The sequence below is a fragment of the Danio rerio genome, chromosome 8 (assembly GCF_052040795.2).
Source record: "Danio rerio strain M-AB ecotype USA chromosome 8, GRCz13ab, whole genome shotgun sequence".
Taxonomy (NCBI): domain Eukaryota; kingdom Metazoa; phylum Chordata; class Actinopteri; order Cypriniformes; family Danionidae; genus Danio; species Danio rerio.
Genome location: NC_141028.1, coordinates 10,572,139 through 10,596,543, shown reverse-complemented (window position 1 = coordinate 10,596,543; position 24,405 = coordinate 10,572,139). Strand labels below are relative to the sequence as shown.

Sequence of the window (24,405 nt, the reverse complement as noted above, 5' to 3'; positions counted from 1 at the left end):
GTTGACCTGTGCTTTAATGAGCAATGGTACATTAATGAGCAATGCACAAGCTTATACATCATTTACATCCACAGTGTGGCATCTTCAAATGTAAAAAGAAAATCTTATGAGGAACTATGGCTTATGATTTGTTTATTTTACTTATCGGCAACTTATAGCAAGAATAACATTGATATGATACATTCAGAATAATATACACTCACTGGCCACTTTATTAGGTACACCTTACCAGTACCGGGTACATTTGAGTACTGTGAACTTACTGTCATGTTCAAGAAACCAGTCTGAGATGATTTGCACTTTATGAAATGGTGTGTCCTGCTGGAAGTAGTTATTAGAAGATGGGTACACTGTGGTCATAAAGGGATGGACATGGTCAGCAACAATACTCAGGTAGGCTGTGGCGTTGACACGAAGCTCAATTGGTACTAATGGGCCCAAAGTGTGCCAAGAAAATATCCCACACACCATTACCCCCCTATCACCAGCCTGAACCGTTAATAAAAGGGAGGATGGATCCATGCTTTCATATTGTTGACAGCAAATTCTAACCATATTATCCGAATGTCAGAACAGAAATCAAGACTCATCAGACCAGGCAACGTTTTTCCAATTTTCTATTGGGCAATTTTGGTAAGCCTATGTGTGGTGTGGTCTTCTGCTGCTGTAGCACATCCGCTTCAAGGTTGGACGTGTTGTGCGCTCAGAGATGCTCTTCTGCATACCTCAGTTATAACGAGTGGTTATTTGAGTTACTGTTGCCTTTCTATCAGCTTGAACCAGTCTGGCCATTCTCCTCTGACCTCAACAAGGCATATGCACTCACAGAACTGCCGCTCACTGGATATTTTCTCTTTTTCAGACCATTCTCTGTAAACCCTAGAGATGGTTGTGCATTTTCAGCGGTTTCTAAAAATATTCAGACCAGCCCATCTGACACCAACAATCATGCCACGTTCAGAGTCACTTAAATCACCTTTCTTTCCCATTCTGATGCTCGGTTTGAGCTGCAGCAGATCATCTTAACAGGGCTCGAAATTGCGACCATTTTGGTCGCATATGCGCCCGAAAATTAATCTATGCGACCTCATAATATATCTGGGAGCATTAGTGCGACTACAGATAATGGTTGTAGTGCAACCTGTTTTGAGTTTTTTGTAAAAACGTGCTGAATCGCTCTTCCCTGCCGCTATATTGGTTCATATTAGCTGTCATTTACTCAAGGTATTCCGCTGTCAGAAGAAAGGGAAGGAGCTTTTATGACCACGGGAAATGCAAACGGCTGAAGAGTGAAAACCTAAAGCACACAGGTTTGCAAACCCTACCTAAAGTTGAGGCGCAGATGAAAGCGATCATGACACGTCACGTGGTGAATAATGATCCGCCAGCCGAGATCAATCGAGTACGCGCTTCTTGGAGAAGGTGCCCGAATCTCCATCCGTTGCATTCACTGCGTGTTTAGCGCAAATGTCCGCTAAAAGTCAAATCTAATACTGTACATATCATCGCCAAAGGAGCTCGCCTTTACTAAGTTTACACTGAAACTGCGGCTCATAACAAAGACCGGTATTGCGCCGATGGTTAGCGCAAGAGTCCTGCTCTGCCTGCTCATAAATTGGGTCGGCTGACTCGCCAGCTTTCCACTAACAAAGAAAAATGAAGATCATCTCAGACTGAACCTCTAAATTGACACAAACTGAAACCAAAACTTTTAAAGAGTGATAGTGAGACTTACTTTCTTTTGTCTATTCTTTTTGAGGTGTATATTATTTTTTTATTTATTTACTGATTACTGCTTTGCAGCTTTCATCATTGAATTGAATGATTTATTATAATCTTTTGTTTGTTTTGTAGCAGAAATATTATTTATTAAATTGACATGCATATAAAAACAGCAGTACAAAAAAAATATTTCTTACTGCAATGCTCAATTTTTGTTTGATGCAAACTAAACAATTATTTTTCATAAATTAACAGACTTTTTATAGCAGATAACCTACATTCATGCACATTCAAGGCAGAATCATAATGAGAAATGGAATTCATTGTTACTATTATTGTCATTTTTTATCATCATTAATATTCTATGGCCTAATTATTAGACATTCATTTTGGAATTATTGCACACAAATATCAATGTCTTCGCAGCATTAGTTAGATAGTTGTTTCTGGTTTTTGTCAGTCCTATTAAATGTTGTTTTAAAATACAATAAATCCCTTAAAAAACAATTTGCAGCGGTGCTCATTCATTTTTGGTGGATGCTCCTAAATTTTTTCTGGTGCTCCTAAAATTTTTTTGGTGCTCCTAAATATTTGAAGTTGGGAGCACCGGTGCTACCAAGTAAAAAAGTTAATTTCGAGCCCTGTCTTAACCATGTCTACATGCCTAAAAGCATTGAGTTGCTGCCATGTGATTGGCTGATTAGACATTTTTGTTAATGAACAGTTGGACAGGTGTACCTAATAAAGTGGCCGGTGAGTGTAGATATAATATAATATAGATATATTACAATATATTAGAAACATATTACATAATAACAACTTCATATTTCAGTAAGCGTTGATATAAAACAAATAAATAAATTGCAAACATGTATATTAAAGCATTTGATATGATTTTTCAGTTCAATAACTCAGTTTGGCTTGTGAAGCAAATTTTCATATTCACTTTAAACAGTTCGCTGATAGCATTTGTGCAAATGTGTCACACTGCAGCCAAATGTTTACTTTAGTTTTTGAGTAGCAAAGAACTGCGTACATGTGATGTACATTTTGTAATTACTGCAGTATGCATGTGCTGTATGAGCACCACCAGATATGTTTTACTACACAATGTATGCACAGAATGCACAAGCACTCTGAACATAGCTTATCCACAAGGCTTCAACATAACACATTACTGAAAAAGGCAAAAACAACAGATGCCTTTGTTGACGAGTGCTTGGGGAGGATTTAAAAATACCTGCAACTCTATTTTAAACACTGACACCAAAATCGTGTCTAAAACTTGGCATGAAAACAGCTTCATAGTATTTTCCTCTCTATTATGAAGCATATTAGAGTTAGAAAAAACAGATATAATCAACAAGAAATAAAAATTGCTTGATTTTGTCCAACAGGGATTAATAGGAAGATCGGATTAGGGCTGCACAGTTTATCACTGAATAATAGTTATTGCGATAATAATATATGCAATATATGTATCGCAGACATGTGTGACACATTTATTTTATGCATTGGTTGTTTATCTAAGGGCGGCACAATGGCTCAGTGGGTTGCACTGTCGCCTCACAGCAAAAAGGTCGCTGATTCGAGTCCTGGGTGGACTAGTTGGCATTTCTGTGTGGAGTTTGCATGTTCTCCCTTTGTTGGCGTGGGTTACCTCCAAGTGCTCTGGTTCCCACCACAATCCAAAGACATGCGCTATAGGTGAATTGAATAAACTAAACTATCTGTAGTGTATGAGTGTGTGTGTGAATGAGTGTGCATGTGTGTTTCCCAGTACTGGGTTGAAGATGGAAGGGCATCCGATGCGTAAAACGTTTGCTGGAATAGTTGGCAGTTTAATCTGCTGTGGCGACCCCTGATAAATAAGGGACTAAGGCGAAAGAAAATGAATGAATGAATGAATGAATGTTTATCTAAGTTTGACGTCAGATGGGGCCTTACAATCTGAGTAGATTGCTATTGGCTGGAGTGGGCCAAAAGTACAAATAAATACTAATGGTGAGAGTTGAGACATTAAAGGAAAACGACAACAGCCAATCAGAGTCAGAATATCTGCTGAGGTTTTCATTCATACAAAGGGCCCTATCATACACCCAGCGCAATGCGGCACGACGCAATTGTTGTTTGCTAGTTTCAGTTCGACGCAAGAGTCATTTTGATGTTTTGCACCAAGCTGTTTAAACAGCAAATGCATTTGCGCTCATATGTGCGCCCATAGGCGTTCTTCTCTAAAAAGGAGGCGAGTTGAGGCGAATTACTGGTGCGTTGCTGTTTTGAGGGACTAAAATGCACTATTCAATAGACAAGCAGAGAGGTGGTCTAATGTCCAGCGCAGAGCGCGTTACTTGTGCGCCTTGCTTAATACACACAGGATGTATAGCAATATGCATATCTTTACAAATGAAAAAGAAGTAAAGAAATAAAATATTACAAAAGTTTTTTTTTTGCCTAAAGCATAAATATAAACACTACTGCCTCCATCTCGGGGGGGGGGGGGGGCTTTTTCAGTTTTTATGACAATTTGCTTTTGTATGATGTTATTATTATCATTATTACTATTTATTATATGCATATTTATATTTGTTTTATAGGTTATGTCTGTGCACACAACATGTTTGCCTATCCATCAAAGTGAAAGTGAAAGTAAAGAATGAGGAGGCTCATCTCTCATTCTCGCGCTGTAGATGCTCTGTTTAACTGTTTTCTTGCTAGTGAAGCGCTCAGTTTTACCACTAACAAAGTCCGCCATGTAAATAGCAAATACGCTATGCAACTGACTCTTAAAGGGAATGGGAGATGAGACTCTGATTGGTTTATTTTCATAACACACCCTCAACTCATTAAGAGAATAAGCTTAACCCTGTTATACACTGCACCATGGCGAAAAGCGGATTTTTCCTTAAAATAGCAAAAGTGGATTCTGACACACCCTTAATGCTTTTGCGCCCTACACTTTGCGCCCTGATCGTCAAAATAGAGCCCAAAGTGTTTTAAAGACTGAATGTTTACAAATTAACACAATTTATTATTCTGAATTAGATCTGAAAACATATCTTTCACCTGTTTATTTTAATATAATCACACAAATAAATTATTTAAAAACAGAGCTAATAAAAATAGCATTTTTCTAGAGAAATATTATACTGTAACATATGTCGTGTTCGCAATACTGCATATATTTCCAGTATCGTTCAGCCTTAGATTGCAAGGTTATCTTTATCTATTGGTGAATTTTATACGAGATGTTGCCCTGCCCTCACACCAGTAAAAACATCAAATAAAAAGAAATGTTGATTAAAAGAAAGATAGGAATTTATAAGATGACAAGAGGACATAGACTAAAAAATGATGCACTTTTATAATAAATACTGCATTTTTACATTTAAAACAAACAAACTGACTTTACAGAGTGAGTCTAGATATGTGTTAAAGAGTGAATCTCTACCGTGATTGCAGTGGCAGAGCCGGAGGGAGTCTGGGGGCTGAGGGCTGGTGTAGCACATGGTGAAGGCTGGGTGACTATCACCTGCAGATTGCTGCTCTCCACAGTCGACTGCGCTTGAACACTTCCCTGCTGTCCTTCTGTCTGACAAACTCGCATCTGCAGCATACATATGCATAATCACTGTCATTTAAATACCTGACTCCCAATGTGCCACAAAAGGTTTTAACCCATTGAGAGCTCATTTAACTAATGATTTACAGTAGGGAGAATAAGTATTCAACACGTCAGCATTTTTCTCAGAAAACATATTTCTAAAGATGCCACTGACTTAATTTAATTTTCATTGGATGTTGGCAACACCAAAGAAATGCAAACTCTAAAAGTCATTGGGTTATTTATTTAACCCAATAGTTGAGTTAAAAAATTATTTGGTGGCTTGTTGAACTAATTTGAACTTTTATTTTGTTAAAGATTAAAGGTTGTTAAAGCATTCTTTGTTTCTAATAACTCAACCAATTGGGTTAAATGATTGGTGCTTTGTTGGGTTATTTTTAGCCTTTGTTTATTACACATAATTATTATTTTTTTATGCTCGTATTGTTTGGGTTTTTACCAAAACCAGGTTCAACTCCATGTTAAAAGCTCCTTTAGAAATATTATTCCCTGGAAAAAAAATAATGTGTTCAATACTTATTTCTCCCACTTTATGACAGACTTAAAAACAGAATGAAGTCCTGACCTCATGCATGGTGCGGTCCAGAGATGCAGGTTTAGGATTGCTGTCATTTAAGACATGCTCTGTTTTGATGACTTTGGAGTTGCCTTTGCAGGGCGTCTGCAGAGACTGAATAGTGAAAGTGGAGTAGAGACCAGACTTCATGTAATCGTTGCGGGAGCTGCGTTGCACTGAACTTGGGGAGGAGCGCTGAACCTGCAGGCTCTTGGAGAGGCATTGGTTGGCGGTGGTAGCACCACCCATAGGTTTGGTCTGGATGGACAGCTCCAGTTTCTCCCCCGTAGAGGCCCTCTGGGAATCCTCGGTCCCCTTCAGTCCATCAGCAGAGTTTGGGTCCGGATAGGTTACAAACTTGTAGACAAACTTCTGACCGCTAACTTTCTTAATAATGTTCTGTGGGAGCATAAAAGTCTTGATGACAAATGGAGCAAAAATAATATCCATCTCAACTTAAATCTTTAAGCCTTTACTTTAATCTTTAATGTTTTTTCATTGTAGTTAATGGCATTTGCTATTATTAAAATATTATAACAGTACATTGATCATTAGGCAAAGGTTATTTATTAATATATTAATAATATATACTGTGTGTATTTATAATGTATATATAATCTGCATTTATCATGCATATATTTGAGAAAAAAAAATTATATTCAGATTTAAATTTGTTTATATTAGGGGTGTAACAGATCACTGTAAAATATAATGAGAGAAGAAGTTGTGGTGAGTTATTCAGGATGTGGTTGGTTTTTTAGGTTATTAAAGGTGTTTTCTGTCACTACTTGTTTAGCCTTCAATAATGCATTGAGTGTAAGCTGCACGATTAATCATTAAAAGATCAGGTTCTCAACACCCACAAAAAATACAAATAAAGTTGATTCGCATATGTTTATTAATCCTTTGAATCACTGCATTCAAATCTGTGTTTGAAAAATGCAAAAAATCAAAAAAAGATTCAGTTTTTAGTCTTTGAGTTGGTTATGAAGTTACAAACAGTCAAGTAACACAAAAATACTGGGATAACAGTTTATAGTTTAGATAAAACCACTGATGTTTATGGTAAACATTAATCCCACATCCTCATCATATCCTAAAAAACGAAAGTTGTAGGCAGCAATTACATTATTTAACCAATAAGTGGCGACATCCAGTTATCAAAAATAAGCTACTAAATAATTCTTCAAAAATGATCCATTTAGCATTGAAACATGAAGTTTTATGAGTGAATCACTTATTGAAAATGAGACTAAAAATAAATATGGGTTGTACAGATCTATGAAAGCTGAAATTGTACCTAATACTTCTCCAGGCTTCAGTCTGATTCATTAAATTTAAACCAAGGGTGCCCAAACTTAACTTAAGGCCAAAAATTAAACTTGCTTGAGCCTAATGGTCCAAAGGTAAATATAGTTGCCATGGGTAATATCTTAATTTATTTAATAATATTTAAAAACTACAAAAACATTGCTTTATGTTAACCAATAAAGCATTTTATATTAACTAATACAGTATTTTTATAATAAACTTATAACAGTTAAAACTAATTTATAACAGAATTACACTAGTTTTTTGCCTTGATTTGCTCACCGATGTCTTTTGCATAGTCCTTCATCCGTCAAGTGACAGTATTTATATTTGTAAAATCAGATTCATATACAACATTTAATTGAAACAATAAAACAAAAAACCAAAAAAAGTGATAACAATCTCTGAACTCTTTGTTAAAGGCATTCACCCCAACCCTCTCCATCATTCTCACTCTCCTCTCAGATGGGATGGTGGGCCAAATCAAATGAACTCAATGGCTCAACTTTGGCCCGCAGGCCCTACTTTGGGCATCTCTGACTTAAACAATTAGAAGCATTTCATTTTTGTTATCAACAACACTGCAGCTCAAAAATGTTCAGAACTGTTCTGCTGCTTACTATTCATGTGTAAACTATATTAAGTGTTTTTGAGGATTCTTTAATACATACACAGTTCAAATGAGCAGATTCCTATTAATGACAATTAAGTATTATTATCGTAATGACCCTAATAATAGGATGCACATAATTTAACATGATTATTCTTACCATTATTTGTAAAACTGACTCAATGTACAATCATAGTGATTCTTACACATACCTTATCATAGTAGTAACGAAGTGCCCTGCTTAGTTTATCATAGTTCATGTTGGTTTTGTTCTTGCGAAGACCCCAGAGTCTGGCCACCTCCTCAGCGTCCAGCAGTTTGAATTCCCCGTCCCCAGATGTCCAGGATATCAAGTGCTTCTGATTCTGATCATCCAGGAGGTGAAGCAGGAACTGCCACAATGTAATGGACGGATCCATCGCTACAGGGCACAGAAAACAGACCATTACCTTGTGCAGAGTAAAACCTACTGATTAAAGTTTAGGGGTGTTAAGGGGTTACTACCATGTGAACTTTGTTGAAAAAGGGACTAGTATAGGGATTAGTATAAGCAATATTGCACAATCAAGTCATAATGTTGCTGAAATATAAAGCGTTCAAAATAGTTAAGCCATACTTAAAAACAGCCAATGAAAATAGTGCTGTCAAGTGTTTACTTTGATATTTAACACTATAAGTAGGGACTAAAATGGAATAATTAGGCTATAACCTAATATAAAACAGCTCAACAACATTGCTAGTGTTTTTATTGAAATACAAACTGACTGACTGTGATGATGCCTGCTTATAATATACTGTACTCTAAGAACAGAGATCAAATTAATAATAAAAATAATGCTTCTAAAAAAAAGATAGATTATACGTCAGAGGATGTCAAATCTGAAAATTAAGACATGCTAAAAAAGAAAAAAACCCTGCCTTTTTGGGGATTTAACCAAATCTACCAGTCACTGAAATAATATAATATTTAAATTATATTTCTATAATATATCTATTCTTCAATGTGGAAGTGTGCTCGTTTTTGCAGTTGTTTTACAACTTCTGATTCAGTTGCCTATGGAAGAAATTACTAGGAATAATTAATGGCAGAAAACAGTTAAACTACTTGGCTCTACAAACAAGGGTGTTCATGACTGTAGAGGCAAAATAAAATAATATAATAAAATTATCAGTTTGCAACATCAAGCAGCAAAACAAGCTGTTTTTACACATCTAAAAATGAATGGAAGTGAATGAGACCAGAAGTCTCGAGCAAAAAAGATTCAAATGGCTGCGCCTGCTCGTAAGCAGAGAATAGGCCCACACATATCCACAGATTTTCTAAGTTGATTAAAAAGCATTTTTATTTTCTTGTCGGCTTAGTCCCTTTATTAATCTAGGGTCGTCAAAGCGGAATGAACCGCCAACTTATCCAGCACATTTTTACGCAGCGGATGCCCTTCCAGCCGCAACCCATCTCTGGGAAACATTCACACACACATTCATACACACACTCATTACACAACAGACAATTTTAGCCTATCCAATTCACCTGTACCACAAAAACCGAAACACTCGGAAACCGAAGCACTCGGATGAAACCCACGCGATCGCAGGGAGAACACATAGAAATGCCAACTGAGCCAAGCCGAGCCGAGGTTAGAACCTGCGACCTTCTTGCTGTGAGGCGACAGCACTACCTACTGCGCCACTGCATCGCCACATTTTCATCTACATTTCTAACAAAAAAATCTGAAAACTGAATGATGTTAGGTAAAAATTTCTTGTTTCTTTTTTTGTCACATAACAAAGTGAAAGATTTATACAAAGGGGATTTTGAGTGTGTCTTTTCATCAGTCAACAACTGTGAATAAACAGAAAAAGCTATGAAGCTAATAAAAACAGTGCAGGTTCACTGAAAAGGGATTTTTTTTTTTGCCATACAAAATCTGTGCCTGAAGTAATCTGTAGATTTTCTAACCTATACAGTCTATTATTTATTTACTTATGTAAGTGTGTGTAAAACATTAATTTAGTTTCTATATAGATTTATTGTCATAATGTCATACAGGAATTTAGAACTGGAAGTAAAGATTAGTTTAAGAAAAGGATTCAACCAAATCTACAAGTCACTGAAATAATATTATTTCTTGTATCTATAAGCCCACACATATCCACAGATTTTCTAAGTTAAAAGTTTTCTAAAATCTGAAAGCTGAATGATGTTAGGTTAAAAAATATTTTTTGCCACACAACAGAGTAAAAAAATTATACAAAAGGGATTTTGAGTGTCTCTTTTCATCAGTCAACAATTGTGAATAAGCTATGAACAGCTAATAAAAGTGCAGGTGCATTTTGCCATACGAAATCTGTGCCTGCAGAAATCTGTAGATTTCATCATGTCTATTTAGATACTTTTGTAAATATGTGTAAAACATATTCTTTCAGCTTTAATATAGATTTAATGTCACATAGGAATTCAGTTCTGGAAGTTAATAATAGTTAAAGAATTTCAAAAAAAGATTTTTTGGGGTTTTAACCAAATCTACCAGCCACAGATATAATATGGGTGTCAAATGCTTATTACCACGTCAACATGGTAAAAAAAGGACTACAATTAAAATGCATGCAATCAGTACGCTTTATCTAAGCGTAAACCAACTCAAAGTGACTAGTGATTTTACTGAAATACATACTGAATGACTGTAGGGCTACACATTATTGAAAAAAAACTGACATTGCAATATTTTCATTCACTGCGATATATAACGTGATATAAATGCAATTTCAGCAGATGACTTGAATAGCTGGTAAAGTATTAATGATTTTAGATCGATAGTGATGATTTTGTATGGTAGCATATCTACATAAAATAAAATTTAAAAATGACAAGCGAAGTTAAATACAACAGAAAAAAAATGCAAATAAACAATGATTAATGATTTTTTGGGGAGTCAAACAGTATTCAGATGCAGTAATTAAATAATAACTGTAAAATTATAAAAATATACTTTTAATTGAGTAAATAATTAATAAATGCACAATTCATCTTTAAGCTACAAATGTCATTTATTGTGCCCAATTGGTTTAAAATTGCCTGAAATTCTTACAGTCAGGTTTTAAAAACACATGCAAATAATACACTTTCACTTTAAGGTCAAAATATGAAATAACTCCACTATGTTGTAACTGTAATGTCTGGTCAACTATAGTTCCAACTAGATTGCAGATCCCTGTGATGTGACTATTGCGGACTTGCACATTGCAATATCGATGCGAAAAATATATTTTGTACAGCCTTAATTGACTGTGATGACGCCTGCTTGTAAAATATTGTACTTTTATCTGAAAAACTGATTTCATGTGACAACAACTGAAATACATCACATCCTCAGCACAGTGAATTAAATCATCTTTCTTTAGATATATAGGCCCAATCCCAATTCCAACCCTTTTTTAGTTCTGCGTCAAGTGATCGGTGCATCTGCATCGGTTTCTGTTGCTTTGCAATAACACTTCCGAAATGCTAGCTGGCAGTAAGTGTTTATGTTCCTCTGTGTCAAGTTTCTTCTCGGGTGTTTTGTTTTTTCTGAACGCTAGCTTTTAATGTACAAGTGGCTCAAACTTGCTTATTTTGAGGCTGGAATTGACAGACGTGCAATAACTTTAATCATAAGGTAAACACAAAACAACAGTTTCCATCCAGAGCTCCTTAACAGGACTCCACACTTGTAAACTCTCACCTCCGGCAGGTGTTGTAGTGCTGTCCCATATCTTAGGAGTGAATTTGATGCCTTCCCCTTCACGCTCTGTTTCAAGGACCAAGGGAAATGGGAAGGGATACAAAAATAAAATTGGGATTGGGATTTTTCACAGTATTCCCTATAATATTTTTTCTTCTGTAGTACGTCTGATTTGTTTTATTTTGGCTAGAATAAAAGAAAACCATTTTAAGGTCAATATTATTATCCCCCTTAGAAAATATTTTTTCCATTTTTCCTACAGAACAAGCCACAGTTATACAATGATGTGCCTAACTTGCCTAATTAATCTAGTCAGGCCTTAAATGTCACTTTAAGCTGAATACTAGTATCTTGAAAAATATCTAGTCAAATATTATGTAAAATCTCAGAAATAAAGGTACAAGTGCTATCACTAGCTGCCTTTTCAAAGGTACAAGTTTGTAACTACAGGGTCCATATACATACCTCAAGGGTACATACTAGTCAGGGTTCAATGCTATGGATTTATTATACTAGCCCGATTGGTCCAGCACTTCAGATTTTTCACCGACCCCACAAAAAAAAAGAAAAAAAAAGTCAAAGTTAATGGCTATTTCTTGGCCACATGTTTTAAATATTGTAAAAAAAAATGTGTTTGTATCTAGAAAAAATTTAATAAATGTATAATAAGCAAATCGTCGCTCTGTAGCCATGTAAACGTCTGCTTCCAAGACAGCCTTTTAGCCTCATAATTTGAGGTTGCCATCACTTCGCTGTACTGGTTTTTACCAGGTTACAAAAAAACGTCATGGTCTCAATATGAAATCAGATAATGCCTAGTTCACACTAGAGGATTTTAAACCTGATTTAAACCCGATTTGGAAGTTAACGAGCTCGCCGACAGATCGGGCTGTGATCGGGAAGAAATCTGCGGGTGCACGGCGCTCGCCGCTCTTTATGTGTGAACTACTGAACAACTTATCAACGAGGCTCGCTGACGCGTCGCCGACACCTCGCAGACGGAAATCCAACATTCAGCATGCTAAATATTCCAGAGCAGTCGGCCGACTCAACCCCACGTGTGATCAGATGTAGTGACGAGCTACAGCCAATGAGAGAGCATATCAGCATGAGCTGAATGGCTGTGTGTTCAGGAGCTCAGCAGAAACATCTGTGATTGGTCAGAATGGGCATCAGTGCACTCGCTTCATTCTGCGTTAGCACAGACATGAGAGTAGGCTATATTAACAGTGGAACTAGAATTCTGTAACTATTAGAATGACCATACTGCTCATTCTGACCGCTCTCATATGAAACGCCATATTGTCACAACATATTTACATTCAAAGCTATTATTGAGATATTAAAATTAAGCTTTGACTGTCTGGCATCATATTTAATGACACCATTTCCTAAAAATATAATCTTTTTTTTTTGGTAATACAGCCTATAAATATGTAGTTAAGATACTAAAACACTTAAAGGCTTGGCTTTCATTTTCACTTTCAAACAGGAGCTATTTCCCGGCACAGAATATGCTGTTTTGAAAGATATCTGAAGTAAATTGATGTTTTTGCCATCAGAAAGTTTTGTTTATGTTAGCAGGAAGTTGCCAGGCAATAAAATACACACATATTTAAAGTCACAGCGAAAAGTATCAGACATGCATGCAGTCATTTTGACCAATATGGTAATTTAAGGCAGAAATGCTCAGTTCTTTACTGTTTTGTAATAAAAAAAATAACAATGTCAGAAAGAAATACACTGATAGTTAGAAAATGGCAGGGTGTTATAAATATGTTTGTTTTATTTCAAAGAGTTATAAAATTACAAAAATTAAAAACTCTCTGTGTATCTATCCACTCAAACCTTGCAGATGAGTGATTAATCCGCTCATAAATCAGCTGATTTGACGATGTTTTTAAATGCTTTCTCCAAAGCTTGAAAAGCTGTCAGTGATGTAATCAGCACACAAGCAGCCAATAGTGTTCAGCTTTTTCTGACGACTCCTCCCTCAAATTTTCATTGGCTGTGGTTTGGTAGCTTGAATGAGCTGATGGGGAATGAGTTGTTGTCAGATCATGTAGTGTGTGACCCCCCTCTTGTGGATCGTTCATGGAGTGTTGCGTAGTGTGAACACCACAGAGATCAAAAGACACAAAGTCAAGTCAGTCATGTAGTGTGAACGGCACAGCGATCTGCTGATGTTTAAAATCCTGTAGTGTGAACTAGGCTTAAGAGGAACCGAAAAGCAACATGGTGTTTACGACATCACAGAGAAAGTAGCATTTAAAAGCTTGAAAACACAAACTGTTTCTCGATTCTAAGACTTTATTCATACACAATTGACAAATAGTCGCAGGCAAATTGAAGTTATTAAAACTATTATGTTTAGAAATGTGTTCGAAAAAAAATCTTTTCTTTGAATAGAAATTAGGGAAAAATAAACAGGGGAGCTAATAATTCAGGGGGGCTAATAATTCTGACTTCAACTGTATTTTACAGTTGGATTAAGCACACAAGCACAAAAGGTGAGTGAGCATAATATCTGCAGTGAAATCAAAGGAAAACAGGCAAGAATTAATGGCACTGCCATCAGCAGAGGACGTGTATCACAAGTTCAGAAAGAACATGTTGAGAATGCAAATTAACCCTATTACCATTCCCCCCTTCATTTACGTAACTCATAAGCAACACCTTAGAAACAATCACCATGGTAAAAGCATTTAAGCAACAGTTTCTAAGGAATAAAAAAAGAGACCCCGCCACCCTTTAAGCACACTGAACCAAATAAATCGCAGGGGAATTGTTGATGACAATAAAGGCAACTGTTTTCATTTGAACCGAGCGCATACAAATCTAATTAATTAATACCGTCATTAAAATGAGCTGACTGATTGAGTGTGTGCATTCATTAATGGTAAGATGTCTTTAATAAATGGTGCTATTCTAGAAGTGAAACGCCAGAGGAATATTCTGTGGGCAGCGTGTGTGCAACTACACACGAAGGCATACGGAGGCTTTTATAAAGCTTTGGTTCAGGATTTAAATGTCATATTGTCCTGTTAGCCCATTATCCACACTCATCAAATCAGCATCTCACTGCAAAACCCCCAGACTGCTGAAATTACTCATTTCCGTACAGGCTTAATTTTTTTTTTTTTTTTAAAGGACATGTCTGCAACACTTGCCATTACGGTTCATAGTTATTGTTATGAACTAAGGATTGTTAGCATATGCTTCTTTCCACAATGATAACAGTGAAACAAAAAAATATATCTGTAGTTTCAAGCAATTAACATGAACAGATTTACTAAAATACTTAACACCCCATAATGACAATGTGAAATTTTTTTTTTGAAATTGCTGCAAATTTATTAAAAATAAAAAACCTGAATAATCACATGTACACAAGTATTCACAGCCTTTGCCGTGAAGCTCTAAATTGAGCTCAGCTATATTCTGTTTCCACTGATCATTCTTGAGATGTTTCAGCAGCTTAATTGGAGTTAAATTCAGTTGATTGATTTGAAAAGGCGTACACCTGTCTATATAAGGTCCCAGGGTTGACAGTGCATGTCAAAGCACAAACCAAGCATAAAGACAAAGCAATTGTCTGCAGACTTCCGAGACAGGATTGTCTCGAGGCACAAGTCTGGGGAAGGTTACAAAAATATTTCTGCTGCTCTGAAAGTTCCAATGAGCACTGTGGCCTCCATCATCCATAAGTGGAAGATGTTTGCAACCACCAGGACTCTTCCTAGAGCTGGCTGGTCATCTAAGCTGAGTGATCGGAGGAGCAGGGCTTTAGTCAGGAAGGTGATCACTAACCAGATGGTCACTCTGTCTGAGCTCCTGCGTTCTTCTGTGGAGAGAGGAGAAACTTACAGAAGGACAACCATCTGTGCAGCAATCCAACAATTAGGCGTGTGTGCTAAAGTGGCCAGACGGAAGCCACTCCCTGCCTGGAATTTTCCAAAAGGCATCTGAAGAACAAAATTCTCTGGTCTAATGAGACTAAAATTGAACTTATTGGAGTGAATGCCAGGCATTACGTTTAGAGAAGACCAGGCTAGCCAGGATAGAAGACTAGACAGGATAAAGGGAAAGATGAATGCAGCAATGCAGAGACATCCTGAATGAAAACCTGCTTCAGAGTGCTCTTGACCTCAGACTGGGGCGACGGTTCATCTTCCAGCAGGACAATGACCCAAAGCACACCGCCAAAATATCAGTGGAGTGGCTTCACAACAACTCAGTGAATATCCTTGGGTGGCCCAGCCAGAGCCCAGACCTAAATCCTAGTGAACATCTCTGGAGATATCTGAAAATGGCTGTACAGTACACTGTCGCTTCCCATTTCAGGTTTTTTGTTTTTAATAAATTTGCAACAATTAAAGAATATATATGTATTGTGTGTAGAATTTTGAGGAAATCAATGTATTTAATCCATTTTGGAATTAAGCTGTAACATAAAAAAATGTGGAAAAAGTGAAGAGCTATGAATACATTCCGTATACACTGTATGTCTAACAGTGACAAAAAAACATAAACTATTACATATAATATAAAAGCCTAATGTAACTTCACAGAAAAATTAACACAAATATGTAAACAAAATCTTTCAGATTATGAACTGATCTTTGATCCAAGCACCCCCAAATAAAAACTGCTCATCTCCACAATTAAAATTTTCCATCAAGAACCAGCTCAGAATAAATAGTTCATCTACATTCTGTATAGTACATTATATAAATGTGATGTTAAAAGACATTAATCAACATTTGAGAATGAATGTTGTCATAACAGACAGAATGAAGCACAGATTTTTAATGTAATAATACCTGATAAGCAGGGCCAGACGGAATCTGCGGACGTTTCTTGCTATTTCTGCGGAGAATTTTGGCAAAAATCTGTGGATTTCTGCGGAATTATTTTGGGAGTATCCAGAGAAGTATCATAACTAAAACCTTAATATATTAAATAAAATGTAATAAATTACTGAATAAAAACTGAATAAATTCAGATTTACACATTTACTCAAGTAAATAAACAGAATTAATTATGGGCAAAAAATCTGCAGAAATCTGCGGAATTCTGCGCGCACAGATTCCGTGTGGGCCTACTGATACGACATTTAAAGACTTCCAGGTTCCTAATCGACACATATGCTTTGCTAAATGCTTTTATTCGTGTTCATGTTAAACTGACATTACACAAGATGCTGTGGTCTTGCCCTGACAAATTGCATTTCATTTGAAAAGCGTCAAAATTTGTTTGTCAAATACTGGGGCAGCTTCATTTCTTTGTTGGTTTGGGGCATGTATAAGGCAGTATGTTTGGGCATGAAGGATCTATTTAGATTATTCTGTATTTTGTTGTACTTTGTGTTTAACTTTTAAAAACCTAATAATGTTAAAAAAAAGCATTACACAAGATTCTGTCAACGAAATCCAACAAAACTTTAATTCAATAGTTCATGATTAGATTTGATCACATTTAATCATTTCTGCTTTTCTTCATGGGAATGTATTTTTCCTTTATTAAAGCTGTTAAATACACATATTTTACCTTGGTATTTTTGCGGTATTTTAAAGGGTGGAGGACACAGTGTTTTAAGTGTTGTGTGTTGAAGGTTTTGCAATAACAGAGATGGAATGCAGACAATTTATGTTACTAAATATGTACTAAATCACCAAGGATACAGACAAATGAGTTCCTATAACTAAAATCATTCACAGTTCCTGTGTTGCAAATATGCCAGAAAGAAGGTATTTAGTTTTAACAAAAGCAAAAATGCTCTTTCTGGTGCAAAAGCCACTTTTTTAGTCTGTTTTGGTTCATGGCTTCTATCTATAGGCCCACACGGAATTTGTGCCTGCAGAAAACCACAGATTTTATAGTTGTTTTTGAGGGTGATTGATAAATATTTGTGTTGTACATTTTCATCTACATTTCTGGCCAAAAATCTGAAAACTGATTTAAGGTTAAAAATTGTTGTGTCTTTTTACTTCACATTACAGAGTGAAAGAATTATAAAAAGGAGATTTTGAATGTCTCTTTCTTTTTGAGTTATCAGTCAACAACTGTGAACAAACAGAAAAAGCTATGAAGTACAAACAGCTACTGTAATAAAAGAGTGCAGGTGCATTGAAAAGCTTTTTTTCCCAGACAAATCTGTGCCTGCATCAAGTCTATTTAGATACTTATGTAAATGTGTGTGTAAAACATATTCATTCAGTTTTAATGGACCCTTTTTAAAAGGTTATTTATAACGGTCATCATAACCTTAAATCCTTCCAAGATTTTTTAAAAACTGTATGAACATTTCTATGCATCTCTGGGAAACATCCACACACTCATTCATACACGTACTCATTACACAACAGACAATTTTAGCCTATCCAATTCACCTGTATCGCATGTCTTTGGACTGTGGGGGAAACCGGAGCACCCGGAGGAAACCCACGCGAACGCAGGGAGAACATGCAAACTCCACACAGAAACGCCAACTGAGCCGAGGCTCGAACCAGCGACCTTCTTGCTGTGAGGCGACAGCACTACTTACAGCGCCACTGCTTCGCCCCTATATATATATAGGTAAGTAATACTAATAATCAGCACATTTTAGATAACTCATATTTAATATTACTAATGTCACAGTGAAGCCAACGCCAATGAATCAGATGCACATTCATCATATTTAGCCTACACTCTTGCTTATTCCCTGATTTTCCTTGCAGTGTTACATTCTAGCTGAAGAGCTTCGGCATGACTAATCAAGGGACCAACACTGCACAGCTTGCCTTGGTCTAATGCCTCATAAATCAGCATGTACATCTGAGAAAAGCAAACAAAGACCGGCACTGAACAACACAGATCTGTTTTTCCTCGTCAGACCTTATTGCCTTAAGACTGTTCGGGGACCTCAATGCTCAATAGTCAATTATCTGGAGTTCTCAGGCTGCCTGATGACTTATAGTCAATGAATGAATGGCCATCCCAAAGGAGGAGAGCCAGACAGGACTGTGATGTGAGCAGAATTAATCCAGTGCTAAAACGCAAAGCAGATCCCTAATAAACAGATCTACTCGTGAATTAAATGGGGCTCTCAACAGTTCCTTGAGGTTCATCAATGTGCCCATCCCGTCTCCTTGGGTTTACGTGCTGCCTGCTGGTAATACAAGATGACACTGGATTTGTTTACGCAAGCACTGCGGTTAACATGCATTGCACAATCATGTTCAATGCACTTTTGTAAGTCAAGGTGAATAGCATAAAAATATTAACTCTCAAGTTGATTGGGAAATCTATTTGTTTTATATTTTGCACAAATCTGAACATTGACTGATGATTGAATTTACATTTGTGTTTTGTTTTTCACATAATAATGAAATATGTACACAAAGTGGATTTTGAGATCATTTATACACATATATTGTGACGGATTAAATTTCAGCGTATAATTTGAATAGCTCTATTTGGAAAGATTCCATTCATTTAGATTGACTGGGATGATGAGGTGTTCTGTGTAGTACATCTGCATGAAATATAATACATTTAGAAGCATATAAACATGACAGCAAAAATAAAAGTTAAATAACCGTTTTCTGAGGAGTCAAACAGTATTCAAGCACAGAAATAGAACAATCAAATGTAAAATAAAACGGTCATTATTTCCCAAATGATGTTTAACAGAGCAAGGAAATGTCTGATAATATTTTTTTCTTCTAGAAAAAGTCTAAGTTGTTTTATTTCGGCAAGAATAAAAGCAGTTTGTAATTTTTTAAATACTATTTTAAGAAAAAAATTATTAGTCCATTTTTTGGTTCCCTGAAAAACCTATTTTGTTTTCTGATATACTACAGAACAATCCATTGTTATACAATGACATTTCTAATTACCCTAACCTGACTAGTAGACCTAATTAACCTAGTTAAGCTTTTAAACGTTACTTTAAGCTGTATATTAGTAAGTGTCTTGAAAAAAATCGATATTATTTACTGCCATCATGGCAAAGATAAAATAAATCAGTTATTATTAGAAATGAGTTATTAAAACTATTATGCTTAGAAATGTGTTTAAAAAAAATATCTGTGCTAAACAGAAAACGGGGGAAAAAATAAACAGGGGGGGCTAATGATTCTGACTTCAACTCTGTGTGTATGGAGTCTAATAGTATTCAAGTACAGTAACTGAATAATTAAAAAAAATTCAATAAAGTTATTCATAGTTAATGCCACAAATGGAACGATTTCTTATGCCTGAATGTTTTTAAAATCTTTATACAATCACAGGCTTCAAAAACACATGCAAATAATAAGTTATAATACAAACTCAACATTGCACAATGATCACATTGTGATAACAATGCTGAAACAATATATTGTGCAGCCCTAGCCTGGAGTGTTTTGTATTAATGTAAACAGAGGAAATTAAGGACATGTTGCTCAATTATAGTACAATATGAAATAAACAGCGATATAATAACAGCTTTTAATTTATAAAATACACATCTCAAAGATAAAAACAAACCATTCACGCTGTGAACTAGCTTGTTTGGGAGTGTTGAGATTTGAAATACTGTACTATATATATATATATATATATATATATATATATATATATATATATATATATATATATATATATATTAATTAACAGTGAAATATAGAAAGCTGTGTTAAAAATGACATTCAAGCTCTTTTTGCTGAATGAACATCACCGAAACATCCAGGAGGTAAAAACGTCTACCAAGCACTGGTATGCTGTGTTTGACGCAAAAACAGCAGTGTGTGGAGTCGGTTAATGATAGAAATTTGTTTTGCAAAACATGTGCTCCAACACAGTATCTGTGCATTAGCCTTCCAACATGTTTTGTTAACTCACCCTGGCCAAAATCAAATGTATATAACGTTAAAATCATTCACTGTGTTGTGAACAGGCACACTGAACAAAACGTTCTGCAACACACTATGGATTAAGCACCCTCCAGCTCACGTACAAACGAATCGTAAACAAAACAAAGGTATTGTTGAATGTATTCTGCTTTATTTGACAAACAAGCACTTTATTAAACTCGACTGTAATCACTCCACCATCTCCCAACCTCAGCGAAGTGCATTAAAACTTACCGCTGATCAGCGGATTCGACTCCATCACTCCCAAATAAATCGGTCTATGGCCTGTCTTATTCTTTGGAGATTAATTCACGTCCATCGCTGTGCTTGTTGGGTGTCAAAAGTCGGTGATTTAATTGCGTTTGGCTGTTATGTAACACATGCACCTCTCCCTCCATGTTAGTTGACATTAGCAGCTAAGTCGCTAGCTCGCGTTAGCTGCGCGTGCACCGTTCCTGTCAGACGGACTGAAGACTTCTTCAAACGTAAAAATACTCTGGTAAAATCCACCAGGGCTTTGCTTAAAAGGTGCAGTGTGACGCGCTGCCTTTATAGGAATACGGCAACAGTAATGAGGGGTTAGTTCCAGTGTGGTGGACGGTCAGGGAGGGCAAATAAACCCGAGACCCCTGATCAGGTAGTCGTTAGTCCGCGAGCTTCCCTCCTTCATCGGTGTCCAAGCAACGGACGGAAAGTCCTCGCGCTTCAGCCGACAGCACCGACAGTTAAAAAGCTCAAAATAACGGGCTAGTGAGAACCAGAGCGCTCCCTTCCGAAGTTTCTTTTTCACAACAACAACAACAGTCTGTACTCGGCTCGGCTTTCCCCCCTCTTTGCTTCCTGTTTCCACGAACGCCTCGAACACTTGTTTCTTTTTTTCCACCTCTCTCTTTTTGCTCTGCTCTGAGTCCCTTGTGCGGCCGTGACGTCACTGCAACAGGCATGACGCGGGCTTGCTGTGGAGCGAAATGAATGAAAGGAAAAACTATTTCAGTATTTTTTTCTAGCATCAAGGTCGAATGAAAATCTTCACACACTATGGAGTCAATCTAGGACCACAAATACCTGCAGAATAAAAGAAATGCAAAGCAAGTTTTGAGAAATAAAAATTAAATTTGCAAACAAAAAAAGAACTGCTAATAAAAACCAAGCAGCGCATAAAAACAAAAAAAAACACTCTAAAAAAAAAGGAACATAACCATTAAAAAAAATATATATATATATATATATATATATATATATATATATATATATATATATATATATATATATATATATATATCTGATGGTAAATCATACTTAACGTTTACTATTTTAGGTCCGTTAAGATTACCTAAATGATTTACATTTGCTAAATGCCAGAATAATGAGACAATTTTTTTTATTGAATTTTTTTTAATTAATTTCCAGACAGTCAAAAGTTTACATACATTTTATTGGTATTTTTTTTAGCTTTGCTTTTAAAATGTAAAACTTTTGGTCAAATGTTTTGGGTATCCTTCCACAAGCTTCTCACAATAGTTTGAAGGAATTTTGACCCATTCCTCTTGACAAAATTGGTGTAACTGAGTTAGATTTGTTGGCTGTCTTGGTCGCACAAGCTTTTTCAACTCTGCCCACAAATTTTCTATTGGATTGAGTTCAGGGCTTTGTGATGGCCACTCCAAAACATTCACTCTAATGGCCTTAAAGCACATTTTAACTAATTTGGCAGTTTGCTTAGGGTCAAGGTCTATTTGAAAGACCCATTTGTGGCTAAGTTTTAATTTCCTGGCTGATGTCTTGAGATGTTGCTTCAGTATTTCTACATAATGTTTTTTCTTTATGATGCCATCTATGCAGTGAAGTGGACCAGTCCCTCCTGCAACAAAACAGCCCCACAACATGGTGCTGGCGCCCCCATACTTCACAGTTGGGATGGTGTTCCTAGGCTTGTAAGCTTTTCCCTTTGTCCTCCAAATGTAACACTGGTCATTATGGCCAAACAGTTCAATCTTAGTTCCATCAGACCACAGGACAAGACTCCAAATATTATTCTTTTTACCAGTGTAATTTAGCAAATTGTACTCTGGCTTTGTTGTTGATTCTGGCTTGTTGATTTTCCCATGTTGTCACACAAGGAAGCAGCGCGTTTGTGTTTTTTTTTTCCTTAAATACTATTCTACAGTTGTGCCTCCAATTAACTCAAATGTTGTCAGTTAGCCAATCAGAAACTTCCAAAACCTTGAAACCATCATCTGAGCTTTATTAGAGGCATTATAATTGTATTGTATGAACACTTGACTTTCAAGAAAAATTATAACAATTTCTCAAAAAAATATCTCTCTCGTTATTCTGCTATTAAGCATAACAGAAACTAATTTGATAATCTAAACTTACCTAAAAGAGAAAAAGTTTAGTCACATTAACTTCTGCCTTTTTATAAAGCGTATACTGTGTGTGTGTGTGTGTATGTATATATATATATATATATATATATATATATATATATATATATGGACAAAACCCGTCCAGTCAATGGAGTATATGGACTTTTAATTTCAGTCACCAGCTCCAGGGCTTCCGGTTAATTGTCATGGCATACAAAATCGTGTCATTTAGGATCTGATTTCCTTAAAAAAAAAAACAGCGATCTTCACTGCCTGGCTGAGATACGACATAAAGTGGGTATCAGACCAAACAAGAAGCCCTGAATTAAATTAGATTTTTCTGCACCATGTCTTTAAAATTAGAAAATTTATTTTACCCCAGTATATTCAATGGAATTTCTGTGCTAGCTGGTTGCTATTGAACCATCTTTCATCTTTTTTATGCTTTAACAACATAATAGATGCTTTAGTCTAGCTGTTCCCAAACTGGGGTGCGTAGTGTGACCACCAGGAGTGCGCGAGAGTGCGCGTTTGTAATGGCGGAAAATCTTTTATTATTTTTATACATTTATCTTGGGTACACTTCACTAGAAATTCACTGAGAGAGAAAAAAATCACAAAATGAACACCTGGTTAAAAACTGGCACTTTAAAGAAGTCAAGTGACAGTAGGGACAAACCATCTGTAACCCCTGCCGGTCCTTCACCACCCATCCCGCTCCGTGCAGGGATTGAACCGGCTACCTTCCTCATGGGAGTCGGTTGATCTTCCAAGGAGGCTAAAGACCAATGCCTCAAGCATCTGTTGCTAGAGCATCTTTAGAGGTCAGAGGAGTGAGGTTTACCTGCACAGCACCTACTAGCTGGCCTCAGTTACACTCACCCCCTAAGCCTCTCTCTCACGGCACCACCCAACCTGCTCCGAGCTGAAATCAAACCAGCTACCTTCCACATGTGAGTTGTTTGCTCTACCAAGGAGGCTAAAGACCATGGCCTCTAGCGTCTGTCACTAGAGCACCTTTAGAGTTCAGAGGAGTGAGGTTTACCTGCACAGCACCTACTAGCTGGCCTCCGTTACACATCTACATCAGCCTCTTATATAGAGACGTGCAGCAGCCTTGAATATATGGACTCAGAGGATAACGATCAAGGTGAATAGGCTCAGGCGGGAATAGAGAAATCCAGTAGAGATGTACTGATGAGGAGAATTAGGCCTACGCTAGAGTGTGAAAATATGTCAAGTATATGTTCCATTGGTTTCGGGCTTACATGGTTTGAAGATGCAGAAAATCCAAATCCGCAATGTGTTGTCTGTGGTGAGGTTTTAGCTAATAGCAGTCTTAAGCCCTCATATATGGTCCGGCACTTACAAACAAGACACAGCCACTTACAAGATTTGCCTTTAAGGTTTTTTTTCAAGGAACATTAGAGGAACTGCAAAAGAAGAAAAAGGGAGGCACAAAGGAGCAGTAGCTTCCATCCGAAAAGTAGCACCACTGGTTTCCTGGGTACACTGCAGCATCCACCAAGAAGCTCTAGCAATGAAAAACATGCCAGATGAACTTTTGTGTGTATTTAATGACGAGGTGAAAACTGTCAACTTCATAAAAGC

The 24,405-nt window shown here is 36.5% G+C and overlaps 2 protein-coding genes across 3 annotated transcripts in view; both read right to left on the bottom strand.

Moving 5' to 3' along the window:
* Positions 1 to 21,292, bottom strand: part of elk1 (ETS transcription factor ELK1) — a 35,606-nt gene extending 14,314 nt beyond the window's left edge. For both annotated transcript variants that reach the window (XR_015497556.1, XM_087264263.1), the window contains exons 1-4: positions 20,660 to 21,292; positions 8,037 to 8,245; positions 5,913 to 6,302; positions 5,174 to 5,329 (exon numbers count right to left, since the gene is read on the bottom strand). Coding sequence is in view for 1 of the 2 variants with exons in the window: in XM_087264263.1 (XP_087120389.1) it covers positions 5,174 to 5,329; positions 5,913 to 6,302; positions 8,037 to 8,245; positions 20,660 to 20,684 (780 nt within the window). In the remaining variant the exon portion in view is untranslated. The remainder of the gene's footprint in view (positions 1 to 5,173; positions 5,330 to 5,912; positions 6,303 to 8,036; positions 8,246 to 20,659) is intronic.
* grm6a (glutamate receptor, metabotropic 6a) overlaps positions 19,217 to 24,405 on the bottom strand; it is a 220,458-nt gene continuing 215,269 nt past the window's right edge. The window contains exon 11 of the transcript XR_015497238.1: positions 19,217 to 19,367. The gene's annotated coding sequence lies outside the window, so the exon portion shown is untranslated. The remainder of the gene's footprint in view (positions 19,368 to 24,405) is intronic.